At 39.4% G+C, this 26,313-nt stretch overlaps 1 protein-coding gene across 2 annotated transcripts; it reads left to right on the top strand.

Annotated features, from left to right (window-relative positions):
* Positions 1-1,189: 1,189 nt before the first annotated feature.
* Positions 1,190-19,789, top strand: LOC129375123 (zinc finger protein 385D-like). 2 transcript variants are annotated; one of them, XM_055053999.1, is made up of 8 exons: positions 1,190-1,331; positions 3,968-4,083; positions 11,995-12,102; positions 14,869-15,037; positions 16,675-16,911; positions 16,996-17,177; positions 18,542-18,643; positions 18,988-19,789. In XM_055053999.1, exons 1-8 carry the CDS (start codon positions 1,322-1,324, stop codon positions 19,225-19,227), a joined length of 1,164 nt encoding a protein of 387 aa, XP_054909974.1. In that variant the 5' UTR covers positions 1,190-1,321; the 3' UTR covers positions 19,228-19,789. The 2 variants fall into 2 exon arrangements, with proteins under 2 accessions (XP_054909974.1, XP_054909973.1); XM_055053998.1 differs by having other exon boundaries at positions 11,992-12,102.
* Positions 19,790-26,313: the final 6,524 nt, after the last annotated feature.

The raw sequence follows: 26,313 nt of genomic DNA, 5'->3' as shown, positions 1-26,313 counted from the left end.
AATTTCAATAACAAGTGTTTTTGTTATTATGTTATGCCATTATTAATTTATTTATTTATTCATCATTAATTTGAATTTTACATAAAAAATTTTATTTAGTTGTTTCATATTTTGAACATCTCTGATGGAAAGCTGCTGTACGACCCTGAGAAGGACAAAGGTTTAATTTAATCAGATGGAAAATTTAATCTGATTTTCCATCTGGAATGAAACTCTTTACAAATATGTCTTCACCTACTTCATGGCATCCCTTTGATCATTGATGGCCACTCGCTCTTTTTTTTCAAAATGAAGACGAGAAACCTCGTCTTTGACCCAGTGAATCTAACAGCGCAGCCCAGTTGATATGGACGGTGGAAAAATGAGAGCAAGATAAACCATTTCAAACATTTCAGAGCATGTTCCTCCTTAATTTGACCTGTGTCAAGTGCAACTCAGCTGGAACACCAAACTGAATTAATCCAGGCAGGAAACAGTGATAAAAAAGTCTGACAGGGTTTGAGGGTCTCATTTGCACGCAGAGCCGCTTCCCACCCAATAAACTCTAATATCTGTCAGACGCTCTAGCTGAGCCCTTTATACATTTTATTCTTCTTCTAGTAAAGACACATCCTTGGTGAAATTTCCACGCTGAAAGATAAGCATTTGTCAGATTTTCAACAGAAGCTGACAAAAGCTGACAAGATTGACTGACATTGAATTTATTTAAAGAGCTGAAGAAAAACAGTCCCCAAGCATAATGCCTCTTCCACCATGCTTCACAATCACTGTCTCTCTGAACTCTGTCCCAAAGTACATATAATGTCTTGGAGTCCTTTTGACCCTGCAGAGGGTTTTGCTGTGAGATGTGATGAAGACAACTTTGTTAAGAAAGAATTTGGACCGTTATGCTTTATTTATAAATATAAACTTGTGATGCCAGTTGTTTAAACTCTGTAAAAGAAGGGACATAGTCACACTGTTTGTCTTGGCATGTGTGTGTGTGAGCTCACTGAGGGAACTGACTCACAGCTCCAGTAATTAGACATGATGCTGACTAAACCCAGAGCAAATCTGCAGGAGATAAAGATACAGAAGAAGACTTGTACAGGGATCGTAAAGACACAGTGATGATAAGGAGGAGGAGGAGGAGGAGTAGCAGTGGGCAGCTAGGAGGAGGAGGAAGAGGAGGAGGAGGGAATCCATATGGGAAGGAGCAGCCCGCGGCTCCGCTGCAGTGAGACACAGAGACCGGAGGAGAGGACGAGGAGCCTCATTTCTGTCCGGAGATGAAAAAGTCTTTAATCACACACTGAGCTGTGGGACTTCATTCGGTGCCAGCATGTATTTTGGTATGTAAACGCAGCATTAAGCTTTTACTCTCAGGGGAGATGAGGGGAATTGTCATTTATATATATATATATTTTTTTATTAAATCATAGCTGACTCACTTGTTGCATGCACTTTTAGATCTGCTGTCAGTTATCTGCCGAAATACTCAATCAGATGTGATGCTCATCGTTTACAAATGTCAGTTGAGTCGTAATGCTCCACTTTAAGTGCAACACACAGAAATGTACTATGCAACAGTAGAAATTTGTAGGAACAAATGTCACTGAGAAAACGTAGAGCCACAATGTTCTTGTTAATATCCTCAGCAGGATTTTTACAAGTTGGTTGAATCGTGACAAGAAGTGTGGAAATACTAACGTCGTTTTTGGTTGGATCAACCTGTATTAACATAATGAGCGTGTGATCTGGATTCTGTCGCCTCCTGTCCATGTTTCTGCATTTCATAACCTCATTTCTTCTCTGAAAAGTAAATACCCAAGTGCACACTCTGCTACATGCACACACATGCACGCTGTCAGCCAAAGGCAATCAGAGTAATGGCAGAGCGGATGGGTGTGTTGGCTGATTTTGATGATGATGATGATGATGATGATTAAACTTGCACCCTAGTCTTGATTCAAGCTGTAATCAAGCTGGGAGAACATGTAAACTGGAGGCTGGACAATCAGAAACACAAACAGGACGCTTATCACGCTGGACCCTCTGGACTGGTTCTGTGTGTGTGTGTGTGTGTGTGTGTGTGTGTGGGGGGGGGGGGGGGGGGTGTGTGTGTGTGTGTGTGTGCGGATGTGTGTGTATCTACAAACCTTCTGAGATTGTCATCAAATACTTTGTTTGATGATAGGGTTGGTTATCTAACTACTTGCCTGAGCCAGAGAATTATTTTGATAAGACTTCAATATCTAAGCCTTTGAATAAAAAAAGAGAAGAAATGACTGAATCTGCTCCAATGGAAGAAATGACAAACCTGTTCCTGAAATGTTCTGCAGGGATTGTCATTAGTCCAGTTTCACTGGTGTCCAAGATAGACAGTGTTGAATTAAAATGCAGTTTGCTGTGCGCAAGCTATAAATCAGACATTTCTTGGATGAATCTTACCTTTGGTGAGCTCCTCCCTCTGCATCTCATGCCCAAATTTTTGTTGCTGCAAATAAAATATTGCTGTCACAATTCACACCGGTGTTTTTAAGAAATTCGTAATCAGCGTGGAATAATCTGTGTTGGGTTTTACCCATTTACAAGTTGCCATTTTCATGCGTGTTGCAATCTAAGGTGATTTTTAATGCCAAGAAAAACAGATCTGTGTGTGTGTGCTTACAAATTGAATGAAGGTTACATCAATCACACTAATACCTTGTCACACTGTTGTGCATCTGCGTTTAGTTTTAACTGTGTAGGATGACATGATGTCAGAGGAAAAAATGATAGCCATGACAAAATTTTATCTGACCTCTCAAGACTCATGGGATGAAAAACTTTGGCTAGTACTTATCTATGTCCTTGAGAAGACTCGTGTAGAATGTCCATTTCATTCCCAGAGGTTTGGCTGATATAAAAATAAATACACAAATAAGTTCCATGAAATGTCAAAGCAAAAGTAACGTTGCTAATTCTGCTGCCCCAGAAAAGTAAGAGCCTTTGATACCAGTAGACATGCACTATTCAGAACAGGGATATGCTTTCAGTGCCTGACAGGACCTGATGTTCCATAAAATCTCATCTTATTTCTTTGCATTTTTAGCTTTGTATCAGGTTTTCAATATCACAGCATACAGGCCCAGGTATGTTTCAAAGCATCTCTATTCAGTGGGCAACAACCCAGTCAAAGTTGAACCAGTGTCTCTCATTTGCCGTCCTTCAAAACATGTTTGTTAAATTTGGTTTAGTTTAGGGGGACTGCCCAGAAAACCGTACCTTCTGCTGACAATGCAGGAATCTGCAAATTGCAGTATTTAGCTCTTTAGACCCTCCTTTGTTTATCCCAGTAATTCCTACCAGATACGGCAAAACTGAGCTGCGTTTTTAAATGTAAAGGCGGCAAAAAAAAAAAGACTGCTTTCATCTCTATATATTTTTCAAAACAGAATCACAATGGACAATGTGAGCACTAATAACTTCATTGAAAAAAATCTTAGACACGCCATTTAACACTGGTTTACCCATTATTTTATCATTAAATGTGTAAATATTATTTTGTTTTATATTCAGTTGTTTACTTTTTAGTTTATATTACTTTCAAGGATTTTGTTCGTACCCTGTTAAGCTATACTTTAATCATGCTGCCATAACGACTGTTCATGATTTCTGATTTAATCTATTATCTCTCATAATGTGACAAGAAGATATTTGTTCCTTGTTCTAAGAACTCAACACAGTAATGAAATTTTGGTCACTAAAAACAAGTTTTAGAACAGTAATGAGACTTTAAATATAAACTGTCTTGAAGGACTGCATAGGTAGAGCAAATATACTTTGTGGATGTGCATAAATGGACAGGAACACAAAAACATAAAGCCAGAAGTTCAGCCCGTTCAAGTGCATCTTCTCGTTTCTTTTCTCTTCCCACTTAGCTCTCTCCATCATCTTCATTTAAAACCAACCACTTAATCTTTGCCGCTTCCCTTCTGTGCCTCAGGTAATGTGTGCCACAGTCCCCTGCCGTCTCTGGCTCGTCCCACGCTGGGCAGGACCCAGCCGTCCCTCGACCCCAAGGCCCTCCTCCCCTTCCATCTGCTGCCAGGATTCACCGACGTGAGTACCGTCAGTCACTGTTGGGTGGTGGCACCGGACTGCCGCTGCGCCACATGTTTTTTCTTCCCCTCCATCGAACCGGTTTTGTTTTTCCGTTTTGCTTCCACCGGCAGAGAGAGAGAGAGAGAGTTGAAGGTTTAGTTTGCCTGCGTGGAGGTAAATGTTTAATATAAGTGCGCTGCCTACACCTTTCCAAATATATCACCTGTGATGCAGAGAGCGGTGACATTTCCACACAACCTGGGGGGCGTCAGAGCTGCTTCCTTGGTATTCCTCATGCAGAGCGTTTCTCCGAGCTGTCTGCCTCCGTGCTTGTGAAGGGTGAAGGTGGAGGAAACGAATGCAGACCCGGTCCAGGCTCAGAGGAGAGGACCGTGTTTCATATCTTAATGCAATCCTGCCTACTTAACATATCCATGAAATCCAGTTTTTTTGGGGGGAAATAGAGTAATATAACATAAAAACATTTGCATTAAACCAGATTCCACGTCTGCCGTATCCCCAGCATTTGACATGCAGTCAGATGCTCAGATCCGACCCACAGGGAGGTAAATGAAGGATTTCACAGACACAGGAATGTATGTAGGTTTGTGTGTTTTCCAAGCCGTCAACATGCAGTGAGATATATTCCTTTTGCACCTGTTTAGGGTGAACTCTGTATATCTGCTTTAACTATGTTCTAGAAAAAGCCAATTTGCCTAGAAATAAGATATTTGTTTAGGTCTCAGCCCATTTCGGCTCTCTTACCTTCTCCTTTATCTCTCTTACTCTTGGAAGTCAATACATTTTGCACTTTAAATCTTCTGTCTCAATCTCAATACCCTCTCTTTAAGACATTTCACCTGCCTCCTTCTTCCTACTTTAGTTTAGACATGTTTTCCTTTTCTCTACTTTAGTGTGATAAATTGGAGTGAAGATAAGTTTTTTTTTAAACTTTTAATATCAGACTGACCAGTGATGCAATGCTAGTACAAGACATACAAATATATTTCTTTCTTAAACATACTCCTGTTGGATTTTTTTATTTTTTTGTTGAACCCCATCTGACCTTTCATTTGATTTCACCCCCAGCTCTTCTTCGAGGCAGCAGATGTGGGTACAAACACATCAGTCACATCAGTCACTGCAGTCTTTCATTTTGGTTTCTAGCTGTAATTTTAACTGGAACTTGTTTATTTTATTTTATTTATTTTTTTCTTTTACAATTTTGTCACCGTAGGTATTTTCACTTCTACGACTGAAATAGAGAAATTTCTGAAATATGTGAAAGAAAAAAGCGTCAAACATGCTCCCCTTCATTTGGCTCTGACTCAAAATAGAAAAGAAAAATAAATTGAGTTGACCTACATATTTAAACGCAAGTGGAGAAATTGATTATTGATTTGACACAATCAACAGAAATAATCAACTTTCTTGTGCTAAAGGAGGAAACACACATGTTTAACTCTGTTTAACACAGAGTTAAACATGCTGTAAAAGAAAACCGAACATAGACTTTATATTCTCAAACAGCTGCAGTCACTTCTGACTGTTCGCTACAGGCTTCAGTGATCCATGACATGAACTATGTCGTGTCTCTGTCTCTCACCTCTGGGTTATTGCTTCCCTTTAATCTAAGAACCCCATTGTTTCATAATCTGCAGCCAAAAAAATGTTTCCAACTGGAAGCCTTGCAATAAGTCTCCTTAACGCTGGTTTACTTCCCTCAAAGTTTATCCCGATGTCCTGCTTAGATGAAATTTTGTAGCAAAACTGTTTACTCCATTCTTCCATGTGTGCGCACATGTGTGTGTGTGAGCACGTGTGTGTGTGTGTGTGTGTGTGTGTGTGTGTTGGCACAAACCTGACACTATCCATTCAACATTACTGTGGAAATGTCTTTTATGTCAAGCAAAAGAATCCACCCTTCACATGTCAATCATGGAAAACTGAAATGCTACTTTCTAAATAAATATGTATAACCTGCATGAATGTGTTTCATCTTCCTTCTGGATCAAAGACACTGAAGGCTAAATCAGCCAAAGCAGAAGAACGAATGTCGTTTTCCTTGAGTAAATTAATTTAAACTGAGTTGTCTTACAGGTGACCTCAGCATTTTTGCACATGTTTAGCTTTTATTTTTCCTTCAGTGAAGATGTCATGGGCATCAGTCTGCCGAGGTTTTTCTTTTGGTACACTTCTGTTTTAAGTGCATTTGAGCTCTGATCAAGCTCTTACGTCAGCTTGTGTTTCCATTTTTCTTCTAGCTGGAACAAAACATTGATTCCAAGAAAATTAGGACGTGATTTCTCCCAAAAAAGAGGAAAGAAACATCTAATTCATGCCGTTTTAATATCAGTACACGCACAGCTGTGGTGGTGATCCGCCATAAACTGTGGACTATTTTTCATCATAAATGTTGGATCTTGATTGTGATCCAGCTAAAAAAAAAAAAAGAAGAAAAAAGTCTGCTTTGTTTCACCTGAACAAATGCTTCAGCCTCCACCGGCTCCCTGGATCTGAGAGCGTCTGACAAGCTGCCGCTGCTGAGTGTCAGCGAGGCTGCAGAAAGACCGAGCTGATTGTAATTGATGCCGTGTGCTACGTGTGACCTCTTCATTCTGGGGATTTGTATTTGCGGGTGATGTGATTTTTTTTGTGTGTGTGCGGGGGATGGGGGGCTATGAAATGAGGAAAAAGGGCGAGCTGACTTTGCCACAGGTGCTTGTCGGCTATGAAGAGCATGAAAGGAGTCGAGGGTAGGAGAGCGAGACCTTTGGGATGCAAGAAGGTGACTTTAATCAGATGGAAGCTGAGGGAGAGTTTGGAGGGGAGCAGATGGAGAGGTGGAGTGGCAACCGTGTGATCAGAGGTGAAAGAGAACTGCAGGAGCTCTGACGTTCAGTCTCTTCCACGAACACAAACGCCACACCCACTGTTGCTTGAAATGTTTTTAAAGTATCATCCTGGATTCTTGTTGTCATCCGTTGTTTTCTTCAGGAGCAACACACAAAAAGAATTATTTTCAAGTGGGAGAGTGAGAAAACAGTGAGGACAGACACGCATTCCAGTGCCGCTGCTGCCTACGAAAATCAAAAACAATCTGAAAGATTACACACACGCAGGCTCTGTTTTTCATGTCTGAACAGGAATTTAGCCAAAATCCCTGCAGCTGGTCTCTGTTCCTGGAGCTAACAGAACAACCTGACTGACCCGTAGCAACGTCCAGTCTAAATAAATTCATCATCATCATTTTTTTCTCACATAGAAACACTGTGAAAACAATTCTCCCTGAGTGTATTTCTCCAGCAGGGGGAAAAGCCCCTCAAGAAACGACTGTTTAAAACAAAATCAATTGCTATAAAAATAATGCAACTTAATTTTTTTTTTAATCAACTTCCTGTTTTTAAGTTTAAGAAGTGACTTGACACGGAAACCGATTTCTCTTGGCACTTCTCCAAAATAGGACATACCATTTAAGGCAGATGTGTGTTTATTGGTGCTGGGAAGTGATATTTGCCCCCACAGATTGCTTCTGTCTTTGTAAGTTGGTCATGTTTAAAAATATCAAGGTAACATCAGAGCCTGAAAACGTGAGGAAATATGAGAAAGGTGGTATAAGCTAACCAATATCAGTGTTTTCTGACTCATCGAGATTTACTGGATTCATCATCCTGAGAAATGGCCACTTCACCAATGACATTTCTCAAGTATTTTCAGTTTTTTTTTAACTGTTTTTTTTGTGATTATATATTTTAGTGATATTTTTGATTTTATGGATGTGTCAGTGTGCCTTGCCTTGTGAAACCGAACCGTTCGTACAGTGAATTCTCGATTTGACAAGGAGAGAAATGATGTTTTCTTAAAGGGACAGGTCGGTTTGGACAGCTTTTCTCACTTAAAAATGAAACAGTCATTTGAAAACTGTTTGCTTGAGTTATCTTTGTCTGGTGTGCGGAGTTAAGCAATGACTTTTAACTTTGACAAAGACGGGAGAAATCTGCAAAGGGCCAAATTGTATTTCACAGCAATTCCAGTAAGAACCTTGGTACTTGCCTGAACCAGCTCCAAATTCAAGTCAGAGCTATAAATAAAATGTTGAACAGCTGCGGCAGTAAAATGCAAGGCAAGAAGACATTTTTTTTTATTTGGTACAAATAGTACAGATGTGGGAAAAATACATAAAAATACATAATTTCAATAAAATATTAATCAATTTAACAAACATCAGAGCCTGAAAACTCAAGGCAATATGAGAGGAGCACATAAATATCTATGGGGGAAAAAAAGAAAACATCAAAGTTTATCCGATTAACAAGAAGCAACAAAACAAACAAAACAACAGTTTGGAACCTGTTGTGTAATACTGCTCAAGTTTTTTTTTTCTGCCTAATTGTTAATTTTAAATCATTCAGGCCTGATGTCGGGTTTTAGAAAAAGATGACTAATTCCAAATGGTGTCTTGAGATGTTTAGATATTGGCAAAAAGTGTAAACACAGACATTTGAGAGTTTAATTTTTCAAATCTCTTGAATTTGAAAAAACTTACCTAGTATTTCTTTATATTATTTCACAAAAAGAAATAATTACTTCTTATGAGTGATGAAAAAAGATCTGGAATTTTGTCATCAAGTTATTGGTTTTCGGATGTTTGTAAAGCAACAGAAACTTTTCTACACAAATGTTCCTACTTTCTTCAAATGATAATTTCTCACACTGTTCCTGAAACAGACCTGAACCAGGCACTCCTGCAGGTTTAAAAGGTTGCAGTAAAAAAAAAGGTTGTTCTTTTTTTTTAATGGCTTACAGAAGCTGTGGTCAGCATGGCTTCGTGGTGGTCCAAACGGACTCCAACCAAGTCAGGAAGGAAAACAGTCTGTGGGGCATCTTTAGACAACGTTAAAATAAGACCCAGATCTCTGAGTATTATGTGGCCGTACTTTCTTTTGAAGCTTTACGAAGTATCTAGAATGGATTTGACACATTGTGGCTGAACTATTTGGACTTGATTTGCCATCTTGAGCTGCCATGTTCCAGTTCTTTTGTTGCAATCTGCGCTGATTAGAGAGAGTTTCTTGTGAAACACACTAACAGAGAGACATTTTACTCTCCTATGCCACGCAGTTTTTTAAATGCAATTTGTGATGAATTCCTGAAACTAGTGCATCAGGATGTGGACAGCTTCTAGCATTCAGTGGTTTTCCTTCAATCTCTGTAGGCCGTTGTCTCTTGAGAGGAAATTTTGCTCCTGGAAAAAATTAGATTCTGTAAACTTGCCTTTCCTCCTATAGGAGAAACACTACTAATAGCAAATAGCCTGGTTTTTATTAGTTTGTAATGGCATCCAGAGTGTTGTTTCCATCAACAACAGCACAGGGGTTGCAGTCCAATGGGCAGAGGACTCTTTAAATGAAGTTGGAGTGTGCAAGTATCTCACACTGAAGTTAAACTTCGTGATCTCGTACCTGGTAAAGTGCAAAAGAGAGAAATACAGCCGGGAGATTAAAATCTTTGTCTTTCTTGTGAAACTCCCAAGAACATCAGTAAACAGTAACTTTCAGGTCTTCCTGCACTGGACAGGATTTAGATCTGAACTTTGACTTGGTCATCCTATCACAGAAACAAGCTTTGATCTAAACTATTTCGTTGTAGCTCTGCCTGAACGGTTGGTGTCGTTCTCCAGCTGGACCTTCTAATCCAGACTCTCTTGCCTCCTCAGGTTTTCTTCTGTAGCTCTATTCACTATGTTGTCAACTTCACTGTTAAAGAAAATATTCCCATAGCACGATCAAGCAATGTGCGGATGGTCAGGGTGATTTTCAGTGTTGTGTTACCATGAGTCTCTTGGCTGATTAACCTGTACTCAGTGTGTTAGCTTGGAGCACACAACATGTAGAGAAATAATTCATACTAAGCTGCAACAACAATTACATTTAAAGATAAAATGCATACATTTTGCCTCATAAATCAATGATTTTTTTGGTGTATTTTGCTCAGTTACGTCTTTGTTATGTGAAAATACTGCGACGATTTAGCTTTGTTTCAAAGTTCTGAATTAATCTGTAGAAAATAAAGCAGCCAATAGATATTTGCTCATAATATAATTTTACTACTACAGTTCATGTCTGAGTTTGGTGTCACATTTCAGTTACATTGGAAATCCAAGCCATGTGCTCAGGTATGCGAGTCACTAGAACTCATTGCCCCCTACCATTTTATATAAAGACCGAAATTGAGCTTCTTCACCACACCGTAAAGGTTATGGAAGGAGGGTTCAGTCTTAGCTAAAGGCTGTTTCCTTAAATGAAGAGCCCACATACTTCAGTTCATTAAGGCTTTGTGCAAAGAAAGGAGCGAGACCTGAAAACGTGGCTGTTGTTCTTCTGAACCAGGCAACCCTGATAACTAAAAGATGCCTCATGTTAGCTTGTTGAGTTTGTTTTAGGTCCAGATGCAGGTGTTCTAGCGTGACGGTCACAGGCTCTGACTGCTGTTTATTTTGTGTATTTGGTGATTTAACATTTTCCACCCACATTTATTGGCCCCAAAGGTAAATAAATGCAAATTAATCTTTTATTGCAGTTGCATAGTTTTCTTTTAGGGGGCAGGGACTTAATTTAATAAATGAGTGATTTTTGCCAAATTGTTTGTTGCTACATTTTATCCCACCTCTGTTGCTTGTGTTTTTGCAACCTCTTCTTACTGGTATGGGAGTATTTAATCTACTTTATTTTACATCTCCTTGCGTTTCACTTACCACAGAATCCATTAAGGTACATTGACAAGGAGCGCAACATGGTTTCCACATATTTGTTGGTTGTTTTAGTCCAGGGCTCAAAGTTGTCAAGTCGTTCTTGGGTTCAAATTTCAGCTGGTTCCGATCTGCAAGCAGTGAACCTCCAGTCCAACAAAACTAGGGGTTAGAATGGTTAATTCTCTAAACGGACAGATTTACAGATTGCCAGGACAATGGATGAATGGATGAAAGTTCACTGAGGTCCATCAGAGTTCGTTTTACTCTTCTGATTCAACCAGTCGTGTCTTATCAAACCAGCATTTTGGTGATGTCAAGATGCCACCAGTTCTCTATAAGTGAATCTCTAGAATATCTTTACTTTCTCTCCCGTCATGCTCAGGATAAACTAAGGTCCACATCCAACTTTCTGTGTCACAGTTCCTGTTTGGTTCAGATTTTTAAATTCTTGCTCTGATTGTAAATATTGGTAGGTAATAGTTAGTCTGTTTTCTTGAAGCCATTTCTTGACTTATGAAGATTAACACAAATCATGTCTCTGCCTTTCTTGATTCTAAATATAAAATGTTTTAGCTTTCTTTCATGGACATTCACAGTCGTGTTAATAAATGAGGGACTGGTGACTTTGTTAAAAAAAATTTTTATATGTTTCTTTTCTTTGTGACTAAATTAATTCAAAAAGGTTGCATTGGATAAACCTTTCATGTAAGATTATGCTCTTGGAATAAATTTATTTTCAGAGTTGTAACATCTTTATCAGCTAAAACTATTCTTACGGGTATTTGGATCAAACCAGATACATTTGTTGCCAAAGGGCCAAAAGCTGAACACAGAGAGCATATTAAAAAGATTTATGTGAACATGCTGATGCTCATTTCTTTCAGTACATTGAAAAAGGTGAGAACTTGAGAACAGACTGACCTGCTGCAAATCCAGTATTCTCGGTTTATTGACTGCTGAGTCTTAAGCTTACAGGTGTTGGATGTTGAATAAATGTGATGTGCAATTGTGCAATTTTGCATATGATGTGCGATGTTATAGATGCTAATGTGCTAATCATGGATTTTTTTCATTTCACATTTCCTAAAAGGACCATATAACAGCAAATAAAAAGAGTTTTTAATCATCCTTCCTGCAACGTGAGTCAGATTTCAAGCATTTATTATCTGTTGCAGCAGATGGATCATCTCCACAAAGCTCTGATTAGTCCAGGCTTCGGGTTAACTTCGCCCCTGAAGAGGAAGCCCGGCTCCTGCGGCGTTTGCCAAGTGAGATTCAACTCTGAGGTGGGTGGTGTCTCCAGGGAGACATTCACTTTAAGCTGTTACTCATGTGCCGTTTTTTGCTTTTTCACACACACCCTTTTTATGACGGTTGAACGGCTGAAGAGACCTGCCCTTGGTTCAAGGCTGCTTGACTGGATCCGAGGAAGTTTAGCTGCTTTATGCAATGGCTGATTGACTGAGGAAAACACCTACTGTCTCCCTTTCAAAAGAAAGCTTTTGCTAAATCAACCAGACATTTTAGAGGGTTTTAGAGGGTTTTGGAGAGTTTTAGAGGGTTTTAAAGGGTTTTGGAGAGTTTTAGAGGGTTTTGGAGAGTTTTAGAGGGTTTTAGAGGGTTTTAAAGGGTTTTGGAGGGTTTTGGAGGGTTTTAAAGGGTTTTGGAGAGTTTTAGAGGGTTTTGGAGAGTTTTAGGGAGTTTTAGAGGGTTTTAAAGGGTTTTGGAGGGTTTTGGAGGGTTTTAGAGAGTTTTAGAGGGTTTTAAAGGGTTTTGGAGAGTTTTAGAGGGTTTTAAAGGGTTTTGGAGAGTTTTAGAGGGTTTTGGAGAGTTTTAGAGAGTTTTAAAGGGTTTTGGAGAGTTTTAGAGGTTTTGGAGAGTTTTAGAGGGTTTTAGAGGGTTTTAAAGGGTTTTGGAGAGTTTTAAAGGGTTTTGGAGAGTTTTAGGGAGTTTTAGAGGGTTTTAAAGGGTTTTGGAGAGTTTTAGAGGGTTTTAGAGGGTTTTGGAGAGTTTTAGAGGGTTTTGGAGAGTTTTAGAGGGTTTTAAAGGGTATTGGAGAGTTTTAGAGGGTTTTAAAGGGTTTTGGAGAGTTTTAGAGGGTTTTGGAGGTCACGAGCTGCAGAATTTTAGGAATTAAGGTGTAAAACTTAGAAAGCTGTTACAATCTGACACTGTTTACCTATAATTTACAACTAAAGCTGATAATAGAAAAGGTTACTGCGTATTTGTTGAACAGTCTCAAGAATCTTTTAAAGCTGCAGTATGTAGCTTATTAAAAAATGTTTCGTTTTTTTTTTTTTTAACATTTGTTTGACCTGTCACCATGTCAACACAGTGTATTATAGTTTGAGACAGAAAATCTGCGAAAAAAAAACTAAACCCCAAGCTCCTCTGTCTACTCTCTAACTATAAAATATACGGCTCAAAATAAGAAATACACTGCTTGTCAGAAACAACCAATCAGAACCAGGAGGAAGATCTTAGCGCTGTCGATCAAGCTCATGTAGTCAATGCTCACATTCTCCCCCTTGCTCGCTCCTATGCTACATCTTCTCTGAGCCCGCCACGAATGCTCAGCGCATACATGAGAGTGATTGACAACACTGCCCTTCCTCATGGTTTTCATTGGTTGTTTTTGAGTGGAAGTGGTGACTTTCTGTAGATGGTAAGAAGGCAGAGGATTCTTTTTTTTACAGATTGTATGTCTTATACTATACTGGCATGACAAAGTGGCAGTTTTGACAAATGAAAAACATCTTTTTAAAAAATAAAGGCTACATACTGCAGCTTTAATCGAAATGCAAGGAATTTTCCTGTGACTTTTAGGGCACTAAGGGAAGAGGTAGCATCTGTGAAGACCAAGGAACCGACACAGTTATGCAGAAGTTTAAAACAATGTCAAGGTTATAAAACAATATCCTAAACTTTGAATATCTCACAGAGCTCAGCCCAATCCATCATCTGACATCACAAAGAGCAAAAAGTGGCACAAGTGCAAAACTACCAAGAGCTGGGCATCAATCTAAGACAAACCAGCAGAGCAAGGAGGACATTAATCAAAGAAGCAGCAAAGAGGCCTGTGGTAACCCTGGCTGCAGAGTCCACAGCTCATGAAGGAGGATTTGTTTGCTGTGAACTGCACAAAGCTTTCTTTTAGTGAAGAGTAAAAACAAGGAATCCATAAGAAGTCCCGTTCGCAGTTTGTCACAATGTCGATGACACAGCAAACAAATGAAAGAAGGTGATCTGGTTCGATGAAACCAAAGCTGCAGCTACCAAAGAGAGTATGTGAAAGAAATCTAACACTACCCATCACCCTAAACACCACCCCCACTATTAAACATAGACAAGGCAGCATCATGCTGTGATAATGTTTTTCTTCAGTGATGCTGGTCAGAAGTGATGGGGAAACGAATGGTTGTAAATATGAGAGATTCGAGAGAAAACGTTTCGGAGGCCGCAAAAGATCGGGTGGAGGTTCACCCTCCAGCAAGATCGCAACTCCCAACACGCAGACAGATTTACAGTGAAATGGTCTAAAACAAACCATATTTATTTCCTGAAATGTCTTAGTGAAGCCTAAATCAAATTGAGAATCTGTGACTTGAAAATTTATGTTCACAGAGAGTCTCTCTCCACATAGACTGAGCTTGAGCCATTGTGTAATGGAAAATATTACATGAAAAACTTTCAGTCTCTTATGTGCAACACCAGTAGAAACACTCCAGGAAAGATTTGCAGCTGTAAATTTAGCAAAACCTGGTTCTGTTGTACCAGAGGGTGAAAATAAAAAGACGGAGCAGTTTTCCGTTAGAAAAAAAAACATGGAATCCTTGTTTCATTGTCCTTCCTGCATTCTAACATTGAAGTGTATAAGTTGTAAGTTGGCAAAAAAAAAATGTCAAGGGGCATTAATACTTTTGTAAGTCGCTGTACTTGTAGCCTAGTTTCTGCATGTTGTGTGGCTACAGGAGTGAATGTTGCAGTGTGAGAGGATCTGTGCTGGTTTTTGCTTACTTTTAGGTTTTTATGCTTTCTGTCACGACATACAGGCTCAGGCGTCCTCTCACTACAGTGGCACCAGGCATGCGAAAAGACTCAAAGCTCGGGACGCCCCAGATTCAAAGATCAAGACCTTCGAACAAGTCACCAAGGAAACCACATCACAAATCCTGTCGTCATCCTGCTCACAGCCCTGTGGCTCTGACTCAACATCAGAAGGTGTGTCTGAAGCCAGGCACGCTCCTCTGTGCTTTTGTGTATGTGCGTATGGACTTCTCTTATATGACAGAGTTAGATGTATGAACCTTCTCTTCTCGGTCACGACTTTAACTCTTTGATGTGAGAACCCTCTTGCTGCGTTGGGTTGCACAGCGAGCAGATTAAAGGTTGAGCATTATCCTCTCCTCCGTCTTCGTGTCTACATTTTCTGACCTCATTCAGTGGCCTCCTGAGATCAAAAGCACATTGAAAAATGCTTTGAATGCGATCTGTGGGCAGCTGTACAGTGCGCCTGTGGCGTGTGTGCATCTGGAGCCATGTCGGCATTACTGTGGAGGTGTGCCGACGCATCAACCGCTTTCCAGCATATGTGCATTTTGATTTGGCTCTCTTGCCCGTGCTGATGCCTTTGTGTAGGTGTTGAGAAACAAAAGCGGTAGGTTTCACCAGGCTTAAGAACGAGAAAGATTGTGCATCCATTCCTAACACCACAAAAGTAGTTTCTTGATGTTTGAGAATGAATGAAAGAGCCTTTTCAGGCTAGAGTTTGCTTTAGGTTGAGCGCTGGAATATCTAGACAAAGGGAGATCAGTGAGAACAAATATACACCCACTGAGCTGGGCTGGGCTAATCATAGTTAATAGCATTGAGTGAGTCTGTTAAATCAGCCTGTGCTCCTCGAGGACCAGGTTAGGCTCTCACTAAAGATAACAAAGCCAACTAATCTGTATGTAGAACTGTCAATTAAAGAGCTTGCAGACAGATCCGAGGGGAAATAATTGAGTGTTGCGCGACAAGAGAAGTTGATAACACTCATAATCACCTTTTGCCTGCTGAGTTTTTCGTTTTCGTCTGGAAAGATTGACGTCTGAGGGAACTGTCGGAGACATCAGTCTTCAATTTTAAAGACAAAGAATGAGTTGACGGACACATGAACAGCAAGTCAATTAAAGCATAAGCCAAATCCTTAAATCTGGACTTAGAAATTGACTATTATATTCAGGGTAAAGATGTAACATATTATGATATACTTACCGATCAACCACTCTTCTAGAGACGAGAACTTTAATTTTTTTGACTTTTACAAAGACAATGACCAAGAACTATTAATCATGATGGTGGAAAATGACAATCAACAGTTTGAAGGAACAAACCTATTTCCACACATAAATCAGTGTTTAATAAAAAATGTATGACACACTAAGAGATATAAAACTCTTCACCCAAACTAATCACTTCTAGTATTAGTTAATGTCTTATTTTGATATAATACATGCTATAAGTACCTCAGAGTCTCTCAAATCTTCAGAATAAGCTGAGAAAGTGAAAACAATTAGCATAATTTACTCACAAAAAAGACATCACCCAAAATCTCATGAGATACAGTTTGATTGTTCATGCAAGTTCAAGGTGTTTTCATAAACATGATGTGGGATTTCAGCTTGTTTTTTAAACAAAATGTGAAATCTTGACATTAGAGAGAAGTTTTATTTTTAGGCATTTTTTCTGCTGTATGGATGTTTGATGGCCAGTGTGTGTCTCAGTGTCATCTCACACTTCTTTATGCTTCATCTGTTTCCTTTTAGGCCATCTCTTTGAGTAGACATGTCTCTTCTCTTGAATTTCTCTGATTTTAGACCCCTCGGCCCCAAACTCCACTTCAGACACAACGTTGTTAAGTAGCGCTCTCGCTGAAACAACAAAAGAGCCCACCAACCACTCCCTGCCAGCCAGTCCGAGGACGGCTGAGAAAGACAGCAAAGCCGAGACGCCGGATCAAGAGACAGAAGAAGAGAAAGCCAAGCGACTTCTCTACTGCGCCCTCTGCAAGGTGGCTGTGAACTCTGCCTCTCAGCTCCAGGCTCACAACAGCGGTAAGAAACAGTGAGTGAGTCGTCAAGCATTACCTTTGCGCGTCGTGTTTGAGCCTTTGCTGACATTACGCCATGTGTGCTCAGGTACGAAGCACAAGACGATGCTGGAGGCCAGAAGCGGCGATGGAGCCATTAAGTCTTTTCCCAGGATAGGAGTCAAATCCAAGATGGCCGCTCCGACTGAGCCGCCGACTGGACTCCAAAACAAGACTTTTCATTGTGAGATCTGTGACGTGCATGTCAACTCTGAGACTCAGCTCAAACAGGTGAGCTGTGCTGCGCGCCATATGAAGACTTAATGTGGAGGCAAATTTTACACATTGCAGCTTTAACCACTTTTAAATGAGTGACTTCTGGGCTGCCTGGTGCAATGAAACTGCAAAATAAGCAAACAGGTGTGAAGGTGTTGTGGGATTTGGGGGCTTGAATATTATGCAAACTTGTCAAACAATAACATGACGTGTTTCGTCGTGTTATTGACAACAATATGGCAAACCTATTGGTATGTTTGACATATTCATATGTCAAGACATATTATATCCAGATGACTTAAGAATTTTTCAAATTATTACGTGCCACTTTATTTTCAAAGTTTCATAAAAACTTTAAAGGAATCAAACTTCAAAGGATTTAAACAAAACCATAAAGGGAGATTTCTGTGCAGATGAAACGACACAGGACTGAAAGACTTAGTTTATCCAAGGGAACTCATTGCCTTGGGGAAAAAGAAAACTTTTTATTTATGTTTAATTTTGAAGATTTTGTCCACAGTGCCTTGCATGACATTTTTGGGGATTTTTATTTTAAACAAGTAAAGTCACTTCTGTGACTTTAAAAAGTGATTAGCTCCATGTCATTATGTTGCATGAAAGGTGCTTTCTTTTGTTCTTTTTTTGACTCATTACAATAGAAAGAATTATTATGCTTTTATGATATGTGGTAAAAAGGTCCTGGTGGTTTTTTTTGTTGGTTTTTTTACTGACCGTACTGTAGAGTAGACCTTCAAATGAAGTACCAGCTGTCAGAGATCACAGTTTATCAGACTTCTTTTGCATACACTATAAAGCTTTAAAAAGGTCAGCTGTCTCCCCCATTTGCTATTCACACAGTTCAACAACTTCATCTCATTTCCCATCATGAATTGCAGTTATGTATGAGGATATGTGGGACTCTGCATATTTTATTTCAAATCACAGTGGGCACATCTCACACCTGTCGATGCAGGTGAGTTAAAATCGCTGATCTCCCAAGATAATGAGCACAAAGCTACCGAGCCTTTTCTTTTTCAGTGAGCATTTGTGTCTGACGCTGTCCTCTCTGTTCGTGATGTGACTACATAGTGTTGGTTTCCATACCTAACTGTTTCAAAGTTAACTTTGGCCAGGTGCTCATGAATATTTAACGGCTCGCTGCTGATTTTATACCATGCAAGTTGCCGCCATCTGTTTGTTCTGGTCAGTCAAATCAAAAGGACCTTCAAATCTGCCCATTTTGTGTGTGTATATATATATACACACACACACACATATATGCTCCCTTTTTTTTGGTTTTCATCTTCACTTTTACACTCTTGCTGTGTCTGTCTGGATGCAATTTGCTCTACGTTTTACCTTTCCGTCTTCTGCTCCAGCACATCAGCAGCAGAAGACACAAGGACAGAGCAGCAGGTAAACCGGCCAAGCCAAAGTTCAGCCCCTACGCTGCCACTCAGCGACTCCAAAGTCTCCAGGCAGTGAGTGCTGTTCTGTCTCAGTGCTGTTGTTTTTTTCTCTCATCGTTGGGTTTGAGTACAAGAGTTTATTCTCAGGAGCCTTTTCTGGGAAGGAAACTCCCTGCACCCAGTGAACTAAAATGTCAGCTATAAAAACAGTTTCACGGAAGTGAGACAGTTTTTCACCTCTGTATGGCTTTGATGTTTGAAATTAATAAATGCGACATGTTCAACAATTATTGATAAATGTGTAAAGGGCCTTAAAATAAATCACTCCATGATTGCAGAAGCTGAAAGTTTCTCTGTGAGAAGAAAAGAACCTAATAGGAGGGTTTTTTTTGTGTGTGTGTGTGCTTCTTCCTCAGATAAGACTTACTCTGAGAAAAAACCAAGACTTGACCAAACCTCTCGCCTCCTGTGTCCTACATCGTCAATTATCAGTTGCCGCTGCTGCTCTTCCACCGCTGGCTCCCTTCTCCCTCCAAACCGCAACAAACTCAAGTCACGCCCTGTTTCACGGCCAACCTCTCCCCCAGGCTCTGCTTCATCCAGCCACTGGACCCATCTGTTCGCCTCACACATCAGTTCTGTTTTCCCCCTTCTGACCACATCGACATCTCAGCCAGCTTTGAGCTGCGACAAGAACGAAGACCCTAGATCCTAATCAGATCTGCCAGAAGACAGCACTTCCTGTTCTCAGCAAACCAACGGTGTGTCTAGAACCGCAGAGGAATGGTTGCAGACGCAAGAAAAATCTGAAAATATGTCATGACTCGAGAGGTTTACTCTCGAGTCATGAGTGAAATAGTGAAAAATGAGGTATTTTACGAGATGCTGTGGTGTTGACTTTGTGCAGGTGCTAATGAAGGTGTAGCAGGTCTGCAATATGTGGAACAGGATGCATTATGGCATTCTTATTGAATGACAATAAATTTAACAGCTGGGTATTTTGCAGCTATTTAAATACAGTAGCCTGCAAACCTTTGGGCGCCTGAGTCACAATTAACGTCGTTAATGTAAAGACATTTATATTTTTTTGTTTGAATTTTTTTAAACCACTTTTCCATTTCAACTAATAAAACAAAAATACTGAAGTATTCGCTCTCTGCATGGTGACAACTTGCACTTTGGTGAGCATTACAACTATTAAACACTGGCAAAAAGCTATGTTTTTGTATGTTCTTCATTATTTCAGTCTCAAACATTTTGAAGCAAGAAAACGACTCCCAGAAACATTTTCCTTCAACTGACATTCACGTGCAGTTATTCAAATTTCTTGTTCAAGTTAAGAAGTAGCCTCTATTACAGGCTTGTAGATAGTGGCTTTTAAGAAAAATCTTCTAAATTTGCATTCACTGGCTATTCTTTAACCTTGTAACTAAGAAACTTGTAACATTACTTAAATGTTAAAGTAACATCAAAGTACTTTAACATTGAAGTTAAAGTTTCTCAGCTCAATTAGACTCCATTTAGGTTTTAGGGTTACAAAAATATCCTTTAAAATACAGTGCTATCCTACAATAGCTCTAACAAATGTATTTAGACAAAGAACACTCTGTTTCATAGCTTCAAGCAAATCTGTTTGTATAGTTACAGGTAGAAGTAATAAACTACATAAAAACCTTCATCAAAGATGAAAAAAAATTGCTTAAGTCTGAGGAAACAAATCTTTGCTGCACAAAAAAATGCACAATATTTTAACATTTTATCATTTAAAGCTATTTCATTTCTTGAAAGAATAAAACTACAAAAGGCCCTTCGATGAATATCTGTTTTTGATATCTATATATTAATAATAATATGAGAAGAGGCTTCACTCAACAAACTTATTGTCTCCGTTCCTTCAGTTTTCGGAAGTTGGCAACCATAGTGAGGAGTTTATTGCCATTAGGAAGCCAAAACGTTTCCATGGTGCTTCTTCTCTTTGTCCCAAATATGACTCCCCGACATTGATGAAAAATCTATTAAGAGCTGCAGTTGCAGACTTAACTCTTCTTCCGCTTGCATGGGAGGAAATGTTGACTGTGGCTGCCCAAATCTTTGCATGTCATTGTAAGCTCAGAGTACTGTTTTGTTTTTTTGAACAGGTGCTGTGGATTACATTTAGGAGTGATTGCAGATGGTTTCTATTTTGCCTTACTTTAGGCAAAAGGCATTTTCATTGATTAAAGTGGCTTTAGAACAAATCAAATGCTCCAACATGCCCCATTCACTGAAAATGACAAAAACAAAATTGTATCAGCATAAGTAGTTACACATCTGCCTGCCATAGGGATATTGGCCTCATTAAAAAGAAAAGCTGCAATGAAACATTGCTTCATTGTTTCTGTTTTTTTTAAATTTTTTTTATCTGACTATGTGTTCGCTTAAAACTTCGCCAACAACCAAGACCCCATCAGATATTGCCTCCTTCCAAACACAGTTTGTTGCTTTCTGACTCACTTAAATACAATTTATCCTCCTTTGTTTTTTTCCAGCATACAAGAAATCTCCTGTTTTTTGGTCTGTGTTCAGGTATTTTTCCTCCAAAACAAAATAAAGTACCTATTTACGTTCAAGTTTAAAAGCTTCCTTACATGCGTGTCCCTTAAGCTACATTCTCTGTAGTAAATCACTGCTGGAATGTTCTGCTTGATCTTAATGGTTGTCTCTGATGAAGCTTAGATCACTGTAGCTCTGAGCAATGTTTCAGTGAGTTTCAAGAAAAAGACCTTTTCAAAGCAGATGGATGAGATTGATGAGTTAGTTCAAGCTCCAGGGCTTTAGCAGGAGGATGACGACCCATTGACTATAGGGGCAATTTTTGGTTCCTCATCCAAATAAGTTTACTTTATGCACACAAAATAATGTAGATTGATAGTAAAGTACACATAGTATGTAGAACTTCATAATCAAGTAAAATATAAATAAAACTAGTCTGAAGAATCTTGCACTGATCTAAAGAGATTCAAGGACAAACCAACTCAAATTTTGACCCTTTAAGACCAAAATCTTTATTGGGCACAAAGACCAGCCTGCCTCAAATCTTCTGATTAATATCTTGATGACCCAGAAAACTTTTAGAAAAAAGTCTTGTGGACTTTTTGGAAACTTTCTATAAAGTATAATACTTCCTTTGTGAATCTAACACAGTATTTCAGAGATACACTATAATGTCTATAGTTAAACATGGTGTTGTTGCCTTGGGCCACTTTACTGCTTCAAGACCAATGACTTGCCATTGTTGATGGAGCAATGAATTTTATAAACCAGAAAACCATGAAGCAGAATGTCAAGCAAGATCTTAAGGTTAGCTGCACCTGGGTTATGCAGCAGGATCAAAGTACACCAGTACGTCCACTTCTGAATGACTGAGAACAAATAATATGAAGGCTTTGGAGAAGAAGAAGAAGAAATCTGGACTTAAGAAGAAGATGTCTGAACTTCAATGCAATTGAGAAACTTGGACATGGCTGCAAAAATTGTGGCAGCTATGGCCAAAAACATTACTTTAGAAATGTAAAAGATGCTTTTTAATTGTCTCAGCCAAGGTTTGGATGGTATTTTCCCTAACAATAAATGTTCCTTACTTTAGTTGTCTTTCTCTGATAACAAATCTTAAGTGTGACATAAAATAAGAAAACAGTAAATCTACAAGGGGATAACATCATTTTGCTCATTACTTCATTTTCAGATTGATTATCTACATGAAAATACAATAAATTAATACACACCACCTAGCATGGGCTTGTGAGTTGGGTTTTTTTTTGGAAGTGTATAAAATACAGCATTTGCAAAGTATTCACTCTAAAATAATAAAAAATAAAAAAGTTCACTGGCTGCCAATGTAAGCCCGTGCTAAAGCTCAGGTCAGATGAGAATTCACATGAAATGTGAAAGCTGAAAGTGTACCTACTCTAAATAACGCCATATTATACCTTTTCAGAGGTCACAAGCTGGGTCACTGCCTCTCACTCAACTTTCCATGACCCCCTCACTCTTTCTTCTTGTTTTTGTCATTCAGCAGCTAACTGAAGCCAAGCTGGATCAATGAGCTCCACATTATTTACTTCTGTGTTCTGCAGACACTCCAAAGTAAATGCCTGTGCCGAGCTACGGTCCACCCAGTCGCTGCATCCTGATTCTCCAAGCTGTCACAGCGGTCACTGTTGATATGATAATGAATTATCTTGCCTGATGGTTGTGAACATCTGTGTGTGGGATGCTCAATTCTCCCCAGGCTGCTGGAATTCAGACCTCCGCTGGCCCCTCAACTCCTTGGCTCCTTCGCTCCCCAGCCTTCGCTCCTTCTTCTCCTGCACCTTTTGTCATCTTTCTCTGGTTAGCTCACAACACATCCACGCTCAGCTCTCCACTCTGTCTCTCGCCGCATCATCAAACTCATGGCAGAGAAAAATACACGCATAAACATGTGTCAGCATTACAGAAGCCTAGTCTGGCATCCAGGGAATTTTTCTGCCTCTGTTGTACCTGGAGAGACTACAAAGGCGGATGGAGCTGCTTTTTTTTGTGCCGTGAGAGAGGGCAACTTTGCTTGCTATTCGCATAAAAAAACGATTGTTATAAGCTCCCAACCTGACTATGTGGGGATTTTTTAACTTATTTGTGCAGTATTTCATTCCAAATAAAGCGAGCTTTTTCATGGGTGATTGCAGCGACACAGTGAGAATGAGGGAAAACAAGATCTCAATAAACGAAGGGACATGGTGAGTTGAAAAACAATCATTATCAGGCACTACTTCAAATAAACGCAGCAAAGACGGTTAAAACCACTGAAAATGACAGGAATAATTAGAAAAATTGTGACACTTGCAATCCCATTTTGTTGGGTTTCAAAGCCTTTAAACCATTCTAGCGCTATTTTGCGTAACTTTAGCTCCTGATGAGTTCAAAGAGCTTCTCACTCTAATTATTAGAGCTTTTTTTCAGATTGATAGTGTTTTGAGTAAATGTTTTTTTACTACAGAAGAACTACTCCAGAATGTGCTGTAGTTTATGGTACTGCATGACAATGAAAGATATCCTTGTATATATGCCTGGAGCATAAGCCCACCACATGACATGGCCTGCCCTCTTCTTCATAGTTTCCTAGAAACACTCTGACTTTAAATTCAGCATCTATTTTCAGAGACAAAGTTTTTTCTTGTATCTGCTATTCTTGTCTTTGTATTGATGACTTTTTAAAATATATTATCATCACAGTTTTTGAACCACAGGGCTGGCTATAGCCACTTTAGTGTCCAACGCGAGATTTTATGTTGCCACCTGGATTGTTATGAAATCACCGTCTCGGACTCATTCACTTAAATCTGCAATCAGCAATCAGTCTGTTAAACGGAGCCACGTCAGTGTTGCAGATGGAGGAGGAGGTCACAGGCAAATAGAAGTGAGACGCACAATCAATGAAATCAGTTGTTGATGTTTATGATGCAATACAAACAATTTTCACACTGAATGTTTCCGAAACGTTCAGCGGCTGAGCAATCACCCGGTCTCCTTTCAGTCTCTCTCAGGTCTAAACAGAACTCAGAGCATCTGTGTGGTTGACCTTTTGTTCTGGGAAATATTTCATCTGCTTCTCCTTATGAGGTCTCTTTACCTTCTGTTCACTTACAGTAAAGTCAGACTGTCACCTGCGCTCGCCATGTGTTTGTGAGCCGGTGTACCTTGGCTGCACCGGCTCATCTGCCTTAAACCAGATAATGATAGTTAAAAGAACAACAAAAAACATTCACAGTAAGCATCGATCGCTGTTTAAACAGGTAAGTCTCTGTTCATGTTTTTTTTATATCTTGAAAAGGTTAAAACATAAAATTCTACATTAGAAGCTGTCAGTCTAAAGCTACACAAAGGTAGGCATTTCACCAGATGAGCCAACGTTATGTCCTGCTGCTTGTGTTTCCCCAGCTGCAAAAGACAAAACAGGTAAAGAAAAGCTTCAAACATTATCTGTCTTGGTCAACACAATGCAAAGCCCCCAAGGAAGTAAAATTTAAAAATTTCAGACACTCCATTTATTGCCAAAGCGTTGGTATTCATTGCTCCTACGGCACCAGACGGGATTTGTTAAGACCCTGTGAGGTTTTCTGGCCCTGCAGGAGACCACTGCATTGGGCATGGCATGTAGCAGCAGATCAGTAAAAGAGAGGGGGAGAAGTTGGCTGTGAAGTAAATGGCGCAGCAGGGTGTTTAAGAGCAAACTGGAAAGCATAATGGCCATGCTGCTACCCACAGAGAGCCAATTGTGTGTCTGGGGCTCAGTGCTGCTGTCACTCGGGCTGAAACGGATGTGATGGCTAACGTAAGGTTCCTTCACTTGGATTTGTGACACTGTGACTTGAAAAGCTCACGTCTTTACAGTAAATCCAGAGCTGATGTACATTCAGGGGCAGTTGAGAGAAATTTATGAGGTCTCACGAAAGAATTTGTATTCCTGCAGTGTTTGGTACATAAAGTTTGACGGATTTTATTGGAATTGGATGTGGTCGACCAAAACAAGTCAAAGAAGCTTTACGTGTTTTTTCAAAGAAAATCAGAAAACTCTGGTGTACATATATATATTTCTTCGCCCCTTTGATCCAATTCCTCCAAATAAAACACGATTCAGTCATGTACCTTCATAACTCGCCCAATTTGCATAAAGTAAGGACTTTGTTGATAAAAGAAATCAGTCATGGAAAACAATGTGAAACTATATTTGAAAACCTGGCACGGTACTGTTTAATCCGTCATCTCATAATGGGAAATGTGTGGTACAGCTGCAAAGCAACTGAAACATGATCGACTGCCTAAACTGACAGGTCTTTCAAGAAGAGCATTAATCAGAGAAGCAGTCAAAAATATCTGCGGTAACTCTGGAGAAGCTGCAGAGAGTCACTGCTCAGGTGAGAGAACTTGTGCACAGGACAACTATTAGTTTTGTAATCCACTGTCGTAGCCTAGAAATGGCAAGAAAACACTATTGCTAATAGAAAGCCATAAGAAATCTTGTTTTCAATTTCCCACTGAACCAGTTTGGTCAGGTAGAGTAAAAACTAAGTATGGCAAAAAAATAAATAAATAAATAAAAAAAGAAGAAATAATTACTGCTCATTTCTACTCTGCCTGAGTTTAGTTTATGTTGAAAGGAAGAATTTTCAGTCTATAAATTTGCAAAGCTGTACAGAAATACCTCAAAAGGCATGCAGTTGTGTTGGCTTCTAAGGACATTTATGCAAAGTATTACGTAGCATCCTCAGTACAAATCCATGCACAATTTTAGATTTTCATCTGCAAAAGATGTTGAAAACTATGTATTCCTTCCTCTCCACTTGAACATTTGGCATTGCTTTATGTTGGCCTGTCACATACAAGTCCAAATGAATGAAAATAATGGAAGTTTGTGCAAACTGTGAACTTTTAAGGGGACATGAATACTACTGCTAGTCATCATACATATTTTGTGGCTTTCCCTTTAAAAATTGTGCTAGGATCTTTGTCGCCACACAGTCTTCTGTACTGAAGTTTTCAATTAATATAAAAACCATAAAACAAACTGTAATCTGATTTACTAGGTTTTTTTGCTGCCTCTGAGTTGTGCGTAAGGGCTGATCACAGTCTGTTATGATTCCATCACCATGGACTTTAAGAGCACATTTTCCATATTAAAAAGTAGCTGTGTATATTACGCCTCTGTGGAGATTAGGCCACAG

This window comes from Poeciliopsis prolifica, unplaced genomic scaffold, assembly GCF_027474105.1.
Source record: "Poeciliopsis prolifica strain line A6 unplaced genomic scaffold, Auburn_PproV2 SCAFFOLD038, whole genome shotgun sequence".
Taxonomy (NCBI): domain Eukaryota; kingdom Metazoa; phylum Chordata; class Actinopteri; order Cyprinodontiformes; family Poeciliidae; genus Poeciliopsis; species Poeciliopsis prolifica.
This window is presented reverse-complemented; position numbering and strand designations above follow the sequence as displayed.

What these genes read in the sequence shown, in the direction of transcription:
- LOC129375123 (XM_055053998.1), top strand. An exon ending in CTGAGACTCAGCTCAAACAG is followed by an intron (nt 17,178 to 18,541) that starts GTGAGCTGTGCT and finishes CTTCTGCTCCAG; the next exon opens with CACATCAGCAGCAGAAGACA. An exon ending in GACTCCAAAGTCTCCAGGCA is followed by an intron (nt 18,644 to 18,987) that starts GTGAGTGCTGTT and finishes CTTCTTCCTCAG; the next exon opens with ATAAGACTTACTCTGAGAAA.